This window comes from Grammomys surdaster, unplaced genomic scaffold (assembly GCF_004785775.1).
Source record: "Grammomys surdaster isolate TR1022 unplaced genomic scaffold, NIH_TR_1.0 126051, whole genome shotgun sequence".
Taxonomy (NCBI): Eukaryota; Metazoa; Chordata; class Mammalia; order Rodentia; family Muridae; genus Grammomys; species Grammomys surdaster.
In genome coordinates this window covers 5,612,953-5,631,887 of record NW_021620862.1, presented here as the reverse complement: position 1 = coordinate 5,631,887, position 18,935 = coordinate 5,612,953, and the positions used below count along the sequence as shown (strand labels likewise).

At 38.8% G+C, this 18,935-nt stretch overlaps 1 protein-coding gene across 2 annotated transcripts in view; it reads right to left on the bottom strand.

Annotated features, from left to right (window-relative positions):
- Positions 1 to 18,398, bottom strand: part of Cdc42bpa (CDC42 binding protein kinase alpha) — a 214,350-nt gene extending 195,952 nt beyond the window's left edge. For both annotated transcript variants that reach the window (XM_028755205.1, XM_028755206.1), the window contains exon 1: positions 17,935 to 18,398. In XM_028755205.1, coding sequence (XP_028611038.1) covers positions 17,935 to 18,112 — 178 coding nt within the window. In that variant the 5' untranslated portion in view covers positions 18,113 to 18,398. The remainder of the gene's footprint in view (positions 1 to 17,934) is intronic.
- Between the last annotated feature and the right edge of the window lie 537 nt (positions 18,399 to 18,935).

Here is an 18,935-nt window from a genome sequence, read left to right as displayed (position 1 = left end):
TGGAAGAGAACAATTTTCTTGGCCTGTCTCTCTTTTCCTCCCCCTAAGGAAAAGCTTCCTGTAAAGGGGACCAAGCACAACTCAGGTTGGTACCACCTATCTACGGTTGTGCCTGTGACTTGATAGCGATCCAGGCCTGTTACACAGCCTAAATACTCAGCGACACCTGCTGTTTCTGTCCTTGTCACTTTTCTCAACTCCCAGTCCTCCATCTCTGCCAATACCATGGTCTGGATGAGGCTGGAGAACACTAAGTGTATATGAAAATGGAGACCATACCAAACTATGGAAGTAAAGTCAGTCTCATGTTCTCTCAAACCTTATAAATGCTACAATTTTTTCTTTTTTAAAGTAATTTTAATCATTAGAATTCTTTCCCCACTGGTTAATCTGTTTTACCCAGAGGCAGATGGAGGTGAGTGGATTCTATGCCCTAACTTTCAGCCTTCCTTTTGGTCCACAGCCCAAAGAGAAACACCAAAGTCCCTCAGCCCACAGCTCAAGTACATCATCAGGCTGAATTCCCACGGCCTGCAGGACACAGACTATCAGCCAGTCAAAGAACCATAATCTTGACCCAAACGCTGTGATTCCAAGAAAAGGTCCTTCTCTTAGACCTGACAATGCAGAAGAAACATGACTCTCAGAAGTACTCTGAGGGCTCCTGAGGGCAGCCCAGAGCCTCCAGGCTTGCCTACCTGCCTACTGAGATCTATGGCAGCTTCCTGGCCTACAATGAGGACCCGAGCAAGAGTAGTTGAATCCTGGAGGGCCTGAGCACCTGGCAACAATTAAGATTCCTTGTGTCTGAGTAAACATACACTACCATACAGGCCTAAATGTTTACAAGTACTTCTGTTGAGACAACTGAGTGAAGACAAAGCCTGAAGCAAAGCAGAGGAGTAGGAACAGTGTGAGCAATGCCCAGACTCCATTCCCTAACTCATCTTCTAGCCCTAAGAACTCTTAAAAACAAAGCCAAAAACCTGGGCAATACACGCTTCTTTTTAAAAGGGTATGAGGGGGCTGGAGCAGTTCCATTCCCAGCACCTACCACTGTAACTCCAGTTCCAAAGGATCCAACACCCTCTTCTAGCCTCCAGAGAAAACTCACAAGGTGCACAGATATATATGCAGCCAAAACAACCATATGTGTAAAATTAAAATAGGAGGAAGGTGGGAGAGACGACCTGGCAACTAGAATAGTAAGGAAAATGACTTCTGAGTAAGGGCAGGAACTCAAGGCAGGATCCGAATGCTTTTCTATACAACCCAGGACACGTACCACCACCCACAGTGGAGTAGGACCTTCCCACATCAATCACTAATCAACAAATACTCCACAGACTTGCCTAAGGGAAATTTGATGGAAGGCATTTCCCCTCCTCCTAGATGACTCTATATCGAATTCACACATACACACACACACACACACACACACACACACACACACTAATGAACACATGTACATAACCTTTATTTTGCAGAAGAAATATTTACTAAATTTACTTTTAAGAGGCCTCCTAACCACACCATCTAGCTGTCACTAACAACTGACAGGTTGGACTGTGTGCTGTAGATAGGAGGTGATCCTAGTATGGCATACATTAAAAAGACAAGTGATAATCCAAGGTCCATACTGCTGGCCAAAGAAGCACTACAGCAAATTTTATAAGCATTCAGAGGAAGGATAAGTCAACAGCAACAAAAAACTGGTAAGCCTGTGAAAGGTAACATTTCAATGATCATATGCAATTTTCAAATTAAAATTTAATCATAGATTTTTTTTAATACATTCCACTCTCTCTTCCACATAGTAACACTTGGCCCTGAATCTCTAAATTAAAAGTATATTATCATAGCAAGCATTTTTTATAAGTGATCAGGAAAAGGCACAAAGTAATTCCAAACTTTACTGGAGCACTAGTGATTTCTAATGAAAATGCTTCAGTAAGTAGTAAACCACAAAGTCAACTGCAGTGAAAACTGCTTGTGATCTAACCGACTCCAGATTCTCTTACTAATTAAGAGTCTAATTTGTGTATATGCTACACATGTGTGTGCTCATATGTACATAAGTCTGTGTGCATGCACAGAAAGGCCAGAGATCTACGTTAGATGTTTTCCTCAGCCACTCTCCACCTTTAGGGTTTTTTTTTTCATTTTTTTAAATATTTGAGATTATATTATAATTACATCATTTATCCCTTCTCTTTCCTTCCTCCAAACCTTCCCGAGGTTTTTTGATACAGGGCTTCTCACTGACACTGGAACGCATCAGTTAGGCTAGCATAACTAGCCAGCAAACTCTAGAGGTCCTCCTGTGCTCCAGTTACTTTCTGTTGCTAGGATAAAACAATGACAAAAAACAGATGTAAGGAAGAAAGGATTTATTTCACCTTACAGCTTATAGTCGTGATCACAGTCCATTGTTGAAGGAGGCTGAAACAGGAACTGAAGCAGAGGCCATGGAAGGATGCTGCTTACTGGCTAGCTTTCCAGACTCACAATGGTTAGTGTTCTTATATCTCCCAGGACCACCTGGGAGGCAGTCCTGCCACAGTGGACTGGGCCTTCCTATACCAATCCTTAACCAAGAAAAACACCCCCACAGACTTGCCTGCAACACAACCTGGTGGAGGTGTTGTTTTCCAATTGAGGTTCCCTCTTCCCAAATAACCCTGGCTGTGGCACAACCTGTGCCCTCTCCACCCTACCCCATCTCATCCTCTTATTCCTGAGTACTAGAGTGTGCAAATACACACATGCATGGCTTTTATATGGCTGCTGGGTATCCAAACTCAAGTCCTGTTATTTGCATAGCAAGCATTTTAATGAATAAACCATCTTACCATCTATTCTAAATTTGTTAAAAAAAAATCTTAATCTTCCCTCACAGAGCTCAGGTACCTCAACAATTCCATCACCACCAGCATAATGACTGCCTCCCTCACAGATAGAGATCTAACTTTGGCTATTTGAGACTACAGCAGAAGCTTTTTTCTGCTCTGAAATGGAATTTCTCTCTCCTTCCCCAGTAACTTGGGAGCATGCTGCTCCAATGCCATCCATACACAGCCTTTGGGATGTGATAAAGAAGTCCACATTGCACGAGATTCACAGAGCCTGGATATTTGCTGAGTCACTAACCCAAAAGGCTAAAAACATCAAGGTTCTGGATAGGTCAGTAAAAAGTAAAACTTGTCTTACTTTTAAAACCAATTTTCACTGGATTTTCCATTACTTATAACCCAAAACACCATTTACATCATTTGTGTGATTCCTTTGTCTGTACTGTTCTGTTCGAGTTCATTCAATTCCATAAACAGATGAGTATTACATATGTGCCTTGTGTAACTTTAGAAGTAGCTATGTAAATGTTTAAAAACATATATAAAGGATTTAACCTATATAGCTTTTCCCAGAATAAACTACTCTCCTAAATTAGATAAAAGATACTTACATTGCCATCTATAAGATTTAAGGCAAGTATCGGGCCCTAACAAACTCCCTTCCTAATTATAGTATAATTTTAGTCAGGTTATTTCTCAATGCCACCATTACTATAACCATGTAAATTAGTTACTTTTTCTTTCCTACACAATTCCTCTTAATAGCCCTTTTCAAGTTGCTTCATTTTCTAAACAGCTTTAAACTCTCTCCCAGATGTCCAGGTTTGAGGCCTGTTCTCTGCTTGGTGTCACTCAGCTCAGCAGAGCTTGACTTACTGGGGATGAGCAGCCTGTTTTAAGAAAGAGCAGGAGCTCTAGCCTTCCCATCTCAGAACGGCTTTAGTTGGTCCTGTGTCTCAGCTGGGCCCACACCTTAACTTCCAGAGCATTCTGAAGACACCAACTTCTACAACTACTCAACTTGTCTTAAGTCTGCCAGTTAACCTGGACAGGACCTCAACTTTCACCTGTGCTAACTTAGAACCCAGTGTCCTCTGGTGCTGAGGTTGGCATCACTCACATTTTCACTTCACAAATGAAACTGCTTCAAGTCTCCTTTCCTGCTCTTATCATTTTGGGACATTTATGACTGTTAAAAATCTTTATTACAGTTTTAGTAGGACTGCAGAGAAAACAAAATTCTAAATATACATTTAATTCACCAATACTAGCCTCTAATGTGTGTTCTGTCTATGGTGCACATAAGGTTAAATATAGACTTAATGAAAGAAAACACTGATTGACAAATTAGACTATTTGCATTTTACCCTATTCCTTACTTTTTCTTTACCTCATTTACTTATTTACAGACTGTCTACTGCTATTAAAGGAAATCATAAACCATCAATTAAGAAATCATCTTTATTTGTCCATTAAAATTAATTAGGTTTTTCTTAAAGAAAAAACCACTTTTGAAATAAAGCAGGGTAAATAAAAGAAGAAACAAGTTCCTGCCATAGCCCTGAAGCAGTGTTCCAAGATTAGGCAGACAGACAGCTGCTAGCCTTGAATATAACAGGCACAATGGCACAGGACTGGGTAAGTTAGAAACACTGGCCAGAGTGTAAAGTCTCAGACTACCTAGACACCCCCTGATTGCCAACAGTTTTCCTTTTGGCTAAATGACAGCTGAGTGTGGCACAAAAGACCAGCACAACAGGACTGTGGGGCCGACACACTCTGCCCTGTACTTTAACCATACCAGCTGTCCCGTGACTGCATTGTTAAAGTTCACGGGATATAGATCAAAAAGACTGTTACACTTTATAAATTTTTGAAAGGATTTCTTTTAGACTTTTGAGTGACTAGGGAAAGGCTGGCATGATAGCACATGCCTATAACTCCAAAAGCTGGGAGAGAAAAAGGACTTGAGCTCAAAACCAGATTAGTGTTTTTAATAAGACTCCATCTTAAAAACAAGTGTATAAATAAAATTACACACATATTAATATATGTATATAGTTAAGCCTTGCTTAATGACAGACATCTACAATAGTGGTCCAATGAGACTATATCATCTGGTGATACCCTATGCATCTTAAGTTTGTGTAAATACACACCATGATGTTCATACCACAAAATCATTCAATAAAACCTTTCTCAAACCATATTCCTATTCTAAAGAGAGGCATGTGTTAGGTAAATAGCCATCCCTTCTTCCTGAACAATACACACCTAAGGCCAGTAGGCATGACAAAACAAAATAAAGCAAAAAGAATCACATGGAGGCCACCAGCTAAGCTCATGCACAGGACAGCCACAAAAGGGCTACTGGCACTGGGAGTGTCAGAGCCTGGGGAACACAAAGAGCATCCTTGGGTGAGAGGAAAGCCTGGGATGAAGTGTTCAGACAGAACAGAGTAAAGAGCACGGCTTTAGGGATGAGAACAGCAGCAAGTCAGCCTCGTGAACAGGTTATCTGGATGAAGGAGGGAGTGGAGGACTGATGAGAGATCTCCTACGTAAACAAATGGAGCTGAAGAGATGGCTCAGCACTTATAAGCACCGACTGCTCTAGCAGAAGACCTGAGAGCAATTTCCAGCACCAATATCAAGTGTCTTACAAGTGTCTCCCTCTGTCTCTCTCCCTCTCCCTCTTCTCCTCCCTCTTCCTCTCCTTTTCCATCTCCCTCTTCCCTTCCTCCTTTCTCCTACCGCTTTCCCTCTCCCAAGTATGTGGAAGATAACAGGATCCATACTTCTCACTGACTGCTGGGAAGGAGATTTACAATCCGGAAAAACAAAACAACAACCAAAAAGGAAACCTAAATTAAATCCTGTAGCATTAGACTGGAATTAGGGATATTGGTGCAAATCCATCATCTTTCCTATAAAATAAAGACAGAAACAAGTGTCTATCAAAGTACATGCAGATCTGAAATATAGATGTCAATGCACACATGAAGTGGGGAGATGGCTGGGCAGTGCAAGGTCTGGATGGACTAACGGAGTGCTGCACTGTCCACTAAAAGAGAAGCAGTGAGCTCACGGGGAGTGAGGCCTTACCCTGCCTCCTACAGAGTAACTCCTACTAAAAGGTGCCAGCAGTCCTTAAAAACTTAAGGCAAGGTCAAGAAAGGAACAGGCAAAGCCTCAGTCATCTTGTTATACCAAAAAGCAAGAAAGTGCTCAAGAAATCATGGGGACATGTCAAAGGGACAATGTGAAGGAGCTCCTATTGACTAAATCTGGGTCGAGCCAAGCTACTGAAGATTCCATGATAACATTTCAACCACTGGCATACACAATTCATATATGGCCCTGTCGACTTCCCTAATCGTGTTTTTACTTTTTTAAAAAATTTGAAACGTTTTCAAACAGAAAAGCTGCAGATATAGAACAATTTGTTCCTTCCTGAAGCACTTGGGTAATTCTACTACTAATTTGTAGTGAAGGGTTTTAACCTAGTATGTTTAACACAAAAAACCATAAGCTATTGTAGACATAAATACAATTTAATAAGGCAAAGATAGACACATAATATAAAACACCTCTACAATAATTATAAAGGGAAAGAAGTAATTGTTCTGTAGTGATTTTATTTTGTTTGCCGCCGTCATCTGCTGCTGCTGTTGCTGCTGCGTCTCACTGTGTTGCTCTGGCCAGGCTCAAATTCACTTATATGGCCCAGCAGAGCTTCATTCATGATCCTGCCTCAGCCTCTGTGGTGTTAGAATTACAGGCATGTGCCACCACACCTCACCCAAACAACTAGAGTGAAGAAGCCTGGTGAGTGCCAGCACAGCATGTAATCAGGCAGTATGAAACCTGTGCCTCATTTGACAGGATGCAAGCAGAAGAACACTGACTGCATCGTTTCTGAGATACTAACATGATGTCGTCTAAATGGAACTGTAGGGAAAATCCAAATGGGGCAGTTACTGCAAATGGCCTGCAATCCTCAAAAGAGACCAAGTCGTGAAAGTCAAGGAAAACCTAAAGACCTGGCTCAAGCAACACTGCAGGACATCACCATTCCCATGTGACCCAGGCTTTGAGACGGAACCCTTCTGCTCTAACAAGACCACTACATCAACTGATAAACTCAAAGTTTCTAAAAATAAAATGGCAGGATCTCATCAATGATAATTTCTTGATTTTAACAGTTGCATATGTTCACATAAAAGTATGTAGATCTACATAAAAACACATTGCAAAGAAAAGGACATCAGCAGACAAATTATTCTTGTATTTCAGTAAGAAAAAGTATACTATACTTGCCATTTTTGTTCAATTATAGTTATTTCAATTAAAATATTTTTAAAGTTAACTATATAAGGTAGTAGATGAGCACTGTATAAAAGGTGTGACTAGGCAGGTATATATACCTGTAACTCTCCCACTCAGGAGGTAAAAGAAGCACAAATCATGGCCAATCTGAGCTACACGGGCACACCATGCCTTTAAAATAAGAAAGAAAAGAAAAAGTACGTATCATGCTCAGCAGTTTAAGTGAAATTATCCTGAAAAGCTGTCCAGAGTCAATGAAAGATATTAAGCATGATAATAACATGCGGTGTTGGCACATGCCTTTAATTCCAGCACTCAGCAGGGAGAGGCAGGTGGTCTGATTACAGAGTGAGTTCCAGGACAGCCAAGGCTATACAAAATGAAGGAGGGAGAGAGGGAGGGAGGGAGAGAGGGAAGGAAGGAGGAGGGAGGGACAGAAAGACACAGAGAGACATGGAAAGCCAGAGAGAGAGAGGGGGGGGGGAGGGAGGGAGGGAGGGAGAGGTGTTTTGTTAAATTCCAGGATATATATAAGAACATCATATTTTCAAGTTAGAGACGTGATGTCCTAAAGGCTTCTTGCTATTTTAAAGGAAAACAAAGTGAAACAGGAAGACCCAGGAATATATAAAACCATATTTACCAGTTTAATATAAATAAATTGAGCCAGATACACAAAAACAGAGGAAAACCAGGATAACTCCTAAGGGTACTTAACTGATACTACCTCACAGTTTTGAAGGCAAAAGAAACATGATGATAACATCAATCACAATCTCAAGCAACTAACACACCAATGGACTTTCTGGAAGAAACTGTCAGTGTAGCATGCATCAGTCACAAAGGATGACACATTACAAAGGCATGCAGTTTAACAAGTCAGAAATAGAAATTATGCTTATCTTGCAAATAGCGTGGTTCTAACCATAAACGCTAAGAAAAACCAGAAAAGCTTTCCGGTATCATGTTAGTATGTCAGGTTCACTGAACACCTGAGTTCTTAGTATATGTTTAAGTGTTTCTTTATGGTAATTTTTTGGTCAAGACAAAACCACAGGGAGTTAGTGATGTAATTCAAAATGAGGCTTTAGTCATGTCAAACAAGAATGTTTTAAACCTCAGCACAGAACACGTCTAAGCAGTGCTCACTGCTTTTCACCATATATGGAGTACTTGGAGTATTAGCCACCCCTAGTAAGTGCTGACACTTAAGGACAAGACTCTTGCTAGAACTGGACAACTGTATCATTTTTATAAAGTTCTCATAAAATCCAATTAGCTTTGTTCTACTTTACAGTTTCTCTGTACCAGTGAACGGAAAATGACCATCTTTTACAAAAATAAATAAATAAGTAAATAAACTAAAATAAAAACAACCACTAGGCTAGGAGAAGCACTTCTGCAAACCAGAACTCTCCAACACAGTGAGATCTTCCTGTCCAATGCTGAATCCTACCCCAACTTAAATTTGGCTACACTAGTTTCTTGATTATGTGAATGTGCCAAACCCTGTGTTTGTGCTCTAAGTACACTGTTGACAATATGTTTTTAAGTGCTTTTTATATAACATGCTTAAACACTCTGGACATTGCCTATGGTTTCTTGATGTGGCCACAATGTCCGAAGTTCAATCCAGTGTTCCCCTCATAGTTCCACAGTTAAAGTGATCTGGGCCAACCTTGCACAAGGTTTCTGTTCAGAGTTTGTGAAACTTTTTCTATGATAAGGTAAAAAGGCATGTATCCAAAACACTAGTTTCCAGCCCTGCATATCCAATTAACCCATAATTTGTGGAATATTCAGTGTGTCCCTTGAAATGAAGTTTAGAAAATACTTGTGGAAAGTATTCATTTTCTTCATACTTACTGAAAGACCACATGGATCAGTGGGTGCTGCCTAATTTTAGTCCATAAAAGGTACTACATGAACACCATATCAATAAAAAATTTAACCTTCTGAGTTGAGGTTAAGAATTCTACCACCAATTTTCAGATTGAACCCACATATATACAAAAATAAAATGTAACTAGTCACTGCATAATATTTGTTCCTGATGATGGAAAAGACTGGATATCAGTTTAATATTTACTCCCCTTCCCAATAGCTTGGCTGAAAAGAACAAAACATTTAATGCAAAACATCCTAAAAGAATATCTAAGACTGTCTGCATAGCTGAGAAGGACACCTTCAATAAATATAATTTTGCAGGATCTGATGCCCTCCTCTGGTCTCCCTGGGCACCAGACATGTTCATGGTGCACAGACATGCATAACATTCATACACACACAAATAAAATTTTAAAGTAATAACAATTTAATAAGATATTATCAAGAAGATATAAATGCTTGTTGATAGTGAAGAGAATTTACTTATACCCTTTAATTAGTATACACTTAAACTTAATCCCCAATTTGGTATTTTAGTTCTTCCTTTATTTTAAGGCTAAATAATATAGAAATTTAAAAATCAGAATGGAAGCTGGGATATAACTCAGTGGGTAGATTGCTTTTCTAGCATCTACACAAGATCCTGAGTTCAATTCCCATCACCATAGAAACCAACCATAACAGCACACACCTCTAGTCCTAGCACTTAGGAAACAGAGGCAAAAGAATCAGAAGTTTAATGTCATATTAAGTTCAAGAACTCCATGAGACCCAGTATTAAAAATGAAAAAACAAAATAAACTAAGTCATGGGGAAAACTTCTAAACTGGCTTTCATCTTTTGGTAAAATATTGTAGTAATGTTTACTTCTTTACAGCTGATATAACACAGATTCAAGAGGTAAAATAACTTGCCTAGGTCACCTACTCAATACTTAAAGGAGCCAGTCTAAATCTAAAGCTCATCACGTGTTTCTGAACAATCAGGTTGATTGTCCTCCAGTATTATTATCTATCATGCTAAAACTTAGAACAAAATTTTACAGTAATCACAAAGTTCTAGCTGTCCACATGCTGCCAAAATAACACCAGTTGTGGATGGGTTTCTCCTTAATAAAGAGGAGGAATGTCTGGTTTCTTTATAATACATATAAACAAATAGAAGCTGACACATGAAACACATACACCATTATACATAGCAATAAAAGTTCCCACAAATTGAGAGGACAGAAACCAATTGCTTAGCTAAAACACTGTTGCCCTAGGGGAAAAAAACACAAAACAATGGATTATGAAATTACAAGAGTTCAAGGATTTTTCTTCCTAAACATCATAATGAACAAAATTTTTCAGACACAAAATAGTTTTGTAACACGTTAAAATTATAGTAACTGGAGCTATAAAAATAAAGTGAGAATTTCTGTATTTAAAATCATGAAATGTCTTTCCATGGGGAGTTAGTTCAATCAGAACAAGAAGAATGTCATAGGAACATCTCAGTCATCCAGGAGTTGACAGCACAGGTCTTCAGTGTACCATTCTAATCCTACCATGAGCACTGTGTTTCTTAGATGTCACTCTATCAACAGCATCATTACTACTCCACCATGATTAAATTTATCTCTCAGGTCATAGGACTTTCACACACATAAATATAACTCTACAGGTACTAAGTAAAATATAACTTATTCAAAGCTAGATTCAAGTTTCTCAAAGTTCCTATCTAACCTCAATAAAAAGTTACTAAGGAACAACACTTCCCTAAGAATACCCACTAGAATACTTGGACCCTACAGACATTATTCAAAATGATGATTCTGTAATCCAATAAACTTTGTAAATTCTAGGATAACCTGAAATATTTTACTTGAATTATATCTGAGTTGATTTTCCAAACTTACAAGATTCTGTGCATATTTACATACACACACACACACACACACACACACAACTCAGTAATAGTGCATAGATTCAAGGAACACCCTTTGAAATTAGAGAAGAAAACTAGATGAAGAAGCCCTGATTCAAAAACAGAGTTCAAAGAAGAATTCAAAGACAAACTACGGTATTCAGAATGAGGGACCAGATCCTTGTGGCTCCTGTTTGGATGAAAGCCAAATGCAGCTCTATACCAGTGGCAGATCCAAGACCACCAGATGAGAGCCTGACCTTCTGAAGGCTGCCCATTCTCACCTATTGCTGAAAAAGAAATGCAAACTGTCCAGCAAAGGGTGAGCGGCTAAAGAGAAGAGCAGCCCTAAAGCTCTGAGCAGCATCAATGGGGAGGAAAAGAAATCTGGCTGCAGCTGGAGCACTTCTCTATGCAGAGACAACAAAGGACACTCATTCTTGTGTTTGAGATAGTTTATACTTAAGCACAGGTCATTCAAAAAGAAGTCATTTTAGAAAGCACTTCTGAAGATTCAGCAAAAAACAGCTGAGCAATGGATGGTCTTCAATAGTAAAACATGAAGTCATGTCACTGATGGTCTATGAGTGAGTGACAAGAAGGAGAAAACTAGCAAATTCTCTTGAGTTGGTCTGGAATAGAAAGAAACAGCCAAGACACTACCACCATTTATCCCTAAGTCCAAAAGCTAATACATCTCTCATAATCAATCAATGAAAGTTAATCGCTGCCACAAAAGGAAAATAAGAGACAATAACCACTTAAAAACTACAAATGACGGAGGTTAATTCTTATATCCAGTATAGTCTTCTAAATTAAAATTAGCCAATTACTCTGACAGACTCAAACACTCTCTCTCTCTCTCTCTCTTTCTTTCTGTGTGTGTGTGTGTGTGTGTGTGTGTGTGTGTGTGTGTGTCTCTCTGTCTCTCTCTCTCTGTGTCTGTCTGTCTGTCTCTCTCTCTCTCTCTCTGTGTGTGTGTGTGTGTGTCTGTGTCTGTGTGTCTCTCTGTCTCTCTGTCTCTCTCTCTCTCTCTCTCTCTCTGTGTGTGTGTCTGTGTGTCTCTCTCTGTCTCTCTCTCCCTCTCTGTGTGTGTGTCTGTGTGTCTCTCTCTCTGTCTCTCTGTCTCTCTCTCTCTGTGTGTGTGTGTGTCTGTGTCTATGTGTCTGTGTGTGTGTGTCTCTCTCTCTGTGTGTGTGTGTGTGTCTGTGTCTATGTGTCTGTCTGTCTGTCTGTCTGACTGTCTGTCTGTCTCTCTCTCTCTCTCTCTCTCTCTCTGTGTGTCTGTGTGTGTATCTGTGTGTCTCTCTCTCTGTCACTGTCTCTGTCTCTCTGTCTCTCTCTGTCTCTCTGTCTCTCTCTCTCTCTCTCTCTCTCTCTCTCTCTCGCCATACATCTTCACCCTCTCCCTGGTCCAAGCTCTCCTTTGCCCCTCACCTCCTCCAATCCTGTCCCTCTCTACACTCCCCTTTATTAAATTATCTATGTGTTGTCCTAGACTTTTTACATGTTCTTTCCAAAAAAAGAGCCATGCTTCTAATATTCTCATTATTAGCTAACATATACATCTGCATCTACACAATATTCTAAACTCTAATCTGAATCTGTAAGATACAAGAGTAAGAAATGCAGCAAAGCACAAATGCTTTGCATACCAATATCTACTCTTTCTGTGTACAATGAACTTGATTGTTTTCTATTCTAGCCTAACTTTTAAATGTTGGTTAGACTTCATATATTGATTTTTTTAAAAGATTTATTTATTTCATGTATGTGAGTACACTGTAGCTATCTTCAGACACACCAGAAGAGGGCTTCAGATCCCATTACAGATGGTTGTGAGCCGCCATGTAGTTGCTGCGAATTAAACTCAGGATCTCTGGAAGAGCACTGAAGTGCTCTTAACCACTGAGCCATCTCTCCAGCCCTTGATTTTTTTTTTTAAACTATTGCATCCAACTGGATGAAAAAGAACAAGATTTACACACAATTTCCTGGCAATAAGTAAGATTTGAGTAGCACAAAAAAAAAAAAGTCGTGCCAAGTTCGGTCCTTTTGCCCTAAAGCAGACTGGACTTACTATAAATAGTAATCAAGTCCTAAGATTTATGGGACAGTTCATAAAGTTTCCAAAATATTACAGTATTTATTCACACTGCTATAGTAAAGTATGCCTTGTTTCCATATGAAATACTTCTAAAATTCTTAAAATGTGAGCCTTGACATCCTGTTCTCATTCACAGAGCACTACTATTTTAATAGTTTACTAACCAAGTGATCAATATTGCAAATCGTTACAGTAACCAACATTATTTGTCATCTCCCTCAGGAAGAAGGGAAAGAAATGGTACAACAGCAAACTATCACTTATGGAGTATTTCAGGAACATGTCAACACTGGTTCAGATAAACTACGTCCATTCTTAAAACAGAATGTTTCATGACTAGTGTAAAAGAAACAAGTGGCCTACCTACAATGATCACAAATGAGCTTATTCAAAAATTAATTTAATCATTTGTATTCAATGAATATCTTAATAATTCTATATGATAAATATTTCTACTCAGAAAAAGTTAACAGTGAGGAACAGCAGACAGAAAGAACAAATAAAGTACTCTAAAAATGACTCAGTTCTTTCCTTCTACTCAAGCCATCATCACCCCAACTCACACAGGAAAAAACTGAGAATAAACTTCAAAGCTACTCTATGCAAGGCGGTGGTGGAGCACTCCTTCGATCCCAGCACTCAGAAGGCAGAGGAAGGCCCATCTCTGGGTTCAAGACCATCCTGGTCTTTACAGAACAAGTTCCAGGACAGCTAGGGCTATACAGAGAAACCCTGTCTCAATAATAAAATCATAAGCAAACAAACAAACAAACATGCTAACTAACTTCTAATAAAAGGAAATGTTTATCTTACAATACCTGTTGATACCTCCTAACAATAAGTTTAATAATCAGACTATTCTATGGTGTAGCATACAATCTGAGTAAGCCATAAAATCAGTCAATGATAATTTACATGAAATGTTATAAGATCAAGATCAAAAGTCTAGAAAAGTAATCTACATACAGGGAAACCTGGCAGTTCCTCTTGTTCTGAGTAGTATTATCCTATAGCCGCTTTTTAAATAAATTAGCAATTCCTTAACATTCAAATTTCTCATTTCAAAGTAGAAGAAAAACAATGTAATGAATAGTGAATGTACTAGTTATCAGTTAGTTACAGCATCACAACTACTTTTCTATAGCTCCACTATAACCACTACTGACATCAAAATTCTTCTTATAGAAACAAAGACAGAAACCATAATCTTTCCAACAACTTAAAAGAAAAATCAAAGAAAGTCTTTCAAACTTTACTGACTATAAGTAGAAATCTTTTCAACAATTTAACAATCAAAGGAAAGAAAGCTTTTCAAGTCTTGCTGGCTGTAACTAGAAAATAATTTTATATATTATTAAGCTCAGAAGTGACCTCTGGTTTTATGGTGTTTTTAATCCCCTTGGACTGGCACTCACTGACTTCATCTCTTCTTCCTCTCTCCTACTCTACTTTCCTTCCTCAGCACCAAAACCAAGAAATGCTATAAAAGAAAAGCAGCATCCTTGACTTGGAATAGTCAAGTTTTCTTGCTGTGTTACTATTAAGAACAAAACATTACCTGTACCACAACAGAAATGAAATGGACCATAACTTGGAATCAAATGAAATTAATGGAGCGATACACACAAAATCTTGACTACATATTTAAAAGTAACCAGCCATCCCTTGCAAAAATATGGAGCATCTAGGTGGTACTTCCAATAATGCAAATGCCAAACAAAAATATTTAACATGTAATATGGAATATTTAACTACACTGCTCTGTTTCAATTACTGGGTCTCTTAAAGACTTAAAGACAATACTTTTAAATGGCTAAAATCAAACCAAAGATGACATCTTGAAGCAAATCTAAATTATAAAATTTAACCTTAATAATATTCCTATAAATTTCCATCCCAAAAAGTTCATAATTTATTAAAAATTTAAGGTGAAGTCAATTCACAATCTGAAAACCTAATCAAGATATTCTTATACATTTTTTGCAATGGGAAAAATATAGAACATTTCCCAAAATGTAGTGATAGACTAATAAATGAAGAAGGAATGGCTCATCACAATACTTAAATGAAAAAATACTATCATTCTTAATCTAAGATCCCCAACAGCTCAGACAGTAAAGGACACCACTTATGATGCATCTCTGCAACACTTCCACTTGTAACTCTTATGAAGAGAAGAGCACTCCAGAGGCTTAAGAGCCTAAAGTACACAAAATAATTCCTTAAAAGTTCTATAATCTCTTCCCTGGGAAGAGCACACCAACTGGTCATCCAAAACCAAATGTTCACCCCTGAAAACATAAATACAAATAACATTATACAGATTAAGCATGTTGCATTTATATACTTAGGAGTTAGAGAGAGAGAGTGTGTGTGTGTGTGTGTGTGTGTAAAACAATTAATGAAAACAGAAGCCACGAATTTGAAAGAGGGTTATAGAAGGGTTTGGAAGGAAGAAAAGAAGAGGAAATGATGTAACTATTATAATCTTTTTAAAAAAAGAAATACATATATATATATATATATATTAATTTTTAAACTTCTCTCTTGGAGTTGAAGAGATGGTATGGTAGCTTAAAGGGCAAATGGTTCTTCCAGAGGACCTGAGTTTGATTCCCAGCACCCAGTCAGGCACCTTACAACCACCAGCATTCAGCTCCAAGAGGATCAGATGTCTGGGGCCTCCTCAGGAGCTTGCACGAACAACACATACCTACACCAGACCCACATACATATATGTAATTTAAAATAATAAAAATAGACCTTTTTAAAGTGCCAGTAACGGTTTATGAGACTGTAGAGTCTCATCATACCATATATCAGACAACTAAAAAAGGTAAGACATGAAATTATTAATAAGAATAAAGGTGAATTTGGACTGGGATTGAACTCAATTGGCAGAGTACTTGCCTAGCATATATAAAGCCCTTGGTTCATATCCCAGCGCTATATAATCTGCACATGGTAGTGTACAGTAATGCCAGCACTGGAAAGGTAGAGAGAGAAATGGAAGGATTGAGAGTTCAAGGCCAGCCTCAGTTAGATAGTAACTTCAAGAGCTACATAAGGCACTCTCTCCAGGAAAAAATAAAAAATAGTGAATGTAGCAAAACACTTGATCTTTGTTTTACTTTTTAGTATAGGTAAATATGTATGTATGTATGTATGTTTGCAAAGTGTCTTCATAAACATAGAAAAAATCCCAAAAAAGAATACTTAATGAAAGATACATAGGTTATTTTAATAAGATGAAAAATACTCCATAGCATAAAACTACTATACATCAGGAAGCCAAGGAAATGCATTTTCTCTTATACATTATTTTAAATTATATTTGCCACTGCTATGTACAAAGAGTTCTCCTACTGTTTTGCAAATGAATAAGATATTAAATGACAGTCATAATCACAGACTACAGTATCACTATGAAGCTGTCATTGAAGGACTTAAATTCCAACTCTAAGGGTACCGAAACCTTTTTAAGTCTTCAAAAAAAAAAAAAAAGAAACCCCACAGAATTCCTAACTTTATGAAACACTGGGTGTAAATTTCCATATGCTTCATAAAATATTGTATCCTGCACATAAAAAAGGCAGGTAGATGCAAAGTCAGTGCCAACATAAAAATTACCTACTCTCAAGAGAGAAGTCGCCTGACAACTGGTTTAAGATTTCTTACATTCCCGGCATGATGACGGCAAACTGCTTTGTGAAATCATCCCATTCACATCTAACAATTTTTAACCCTTGTAACGTCGTGCTACTAGCAATCAACCTTCTAATACTGGAAAATTGGAGAATTAAAATTGTTTCATGTAGGCATTCTTAAAGTGGGAGTTGAGTTGAGAAACAAATTTTGAATGAATTTGAAAACAGAAACAACAACAGACACTTAATTGGTTTACTTCAGAAAACTAAGGTTTACTTGGAAAAAAATATTTTAAATATTAAAAAAAATCATTTAGCTAGCTAAAAGTATTTAAACAGCACAAAATTCTAGATGGCCCAAATCCTTCCAGAGCTACGGTACCCTTCTTTACCTTCCTGGGCAACGATGGCCACTGCTAGAAGTCTGAGTCCCCTCATCAGACTGAGTGACATCAGAGGCTCCAGGAGTTCAGACAAGCCTTCTACCCTGAAGGTCACATGCAGTGTTTGCCCGCATCACTGATCTAGTCCACTAGTACAGGTCATCTGAGTCACATCTAGCCAGTGTAGACACAAGTTCAATTTAGAATAAAAGCTAAGGCAGGTGGAGCTGCCTCCACACATTCTCCAACTACGTCTGCTTTACTTACACACACACACACACACACACACACACACACACTTTCTATTATTTCTTAGGAACCTAGTAATTTTCGGAAAGTCCGTGTTTAGTAGTTTCCTTTGCCTGTGCTCTACAGAGATGAAATTAACCCCGCTGATCACCACCTCCACACTCCTGTTGTCCGAAAATGAACACAGGGGCTTCAACACCGTCTCTCCTCTCATCTCCAGTGATTTTCAAAGACTGGGAAGGAATGTTCCAACCAACAAATACCCTCCCACTCCCACTGAACGGCTGTGACAACTGTGCTCAATAATCCAATTTTGCCAACCCCAGCATTAGTTTCAAAGCTCCTACCGCTGCCCCCAAGCGCAGTTGAGTTCACACACTGCAAGGCCAAGCAACAAGGGAACAATTAAATGGCATAGCTTTACTCCTGCCAAAGAGTTATGAAAAACTAGGAGAGAAAAGTCTTGACTAATTGGCGTGTGTTCTTTTGTTAAGGATATATACATCATTTTCACCACAGTTAATCATGTTCATGCCCAGCTACACATTAAGAGTATTAAAAACAAAACTTACCCCATTCTAGATATTCAAGAATGTTCTTCTCTCTTCTCAATGGAGAATTATTGCATTCATCGTAAAGACAGATGAGTATGTCCAGTAACGTCTCCACACTGAAGCACTGCCCATTGGTCTGAGCTGGCCCATCTAAAATAAACTGCTCCAACTGCCTCAAACGCACTTCTCCGGACATGTTTGCTTCGATTTCTGCTGGTTTTCTTTTCAATGCCCTTATGATGTCTACTGTTACTATGTGAACCTAAAATTTTAAAGATGTGGCTTTTAAAAATAAACCACTTGTTATTTCAACAACTGTCATGCAATGCCGATGATGAATTAAACATCCAATACACCAGTCACCTCACTTAATGGAAGCGTCTTCAATTTCACCCATAAACATATATATCTTGAGGGTAAGTTTCCATAAAATATAGATTTAATATTTTTAAGAGAATACAATTAAATTGTATATTTAAATAAAATAATAATTAAAAGCACAACGAACTAAAGAGTCAACACTTCTTTCAAAAAAAAAAAAACTCCTTCATTCAAAATTCAATTCGTGCAATATAATCCTGAAACGAATCCAGTTACATCATTAATGAATAAAGTCCCCTTGGCATCAGCAATTCACTTCCTGGGAAGAAGAAAAATTGAAAAAGGAGGAGGGGGCAATGTATGGAGGGGGAGGGAAAGCCAAAAATTCTGCTGCAAATGCTCCCAACCTCCACTCGGATAACGCCTGGGCGAGTCCACCGCAAAGGGAGGGCAGCTCCCGGAGCCGTTCTCCTGGCTCGGCTGGGAACACGTCGAGCCTCCGCTCCGAGCTCTTTCTTCCTAGGGCTTTGCAGCGAGTCCTGCTTCCAGCGGACTGCGGCGAGGACGCGTCATCTTCCTCCCGGTTTCTCCCGGGGCCTGGCCGGCGGCGCGGCCGGGATGAGGCGGGCTGCGAGCGGCTCTCTCGCTGGGCTCCGGGGGCGGCGGCTACTCGGCCGCGGGAGTCCGCTCCATGCCGG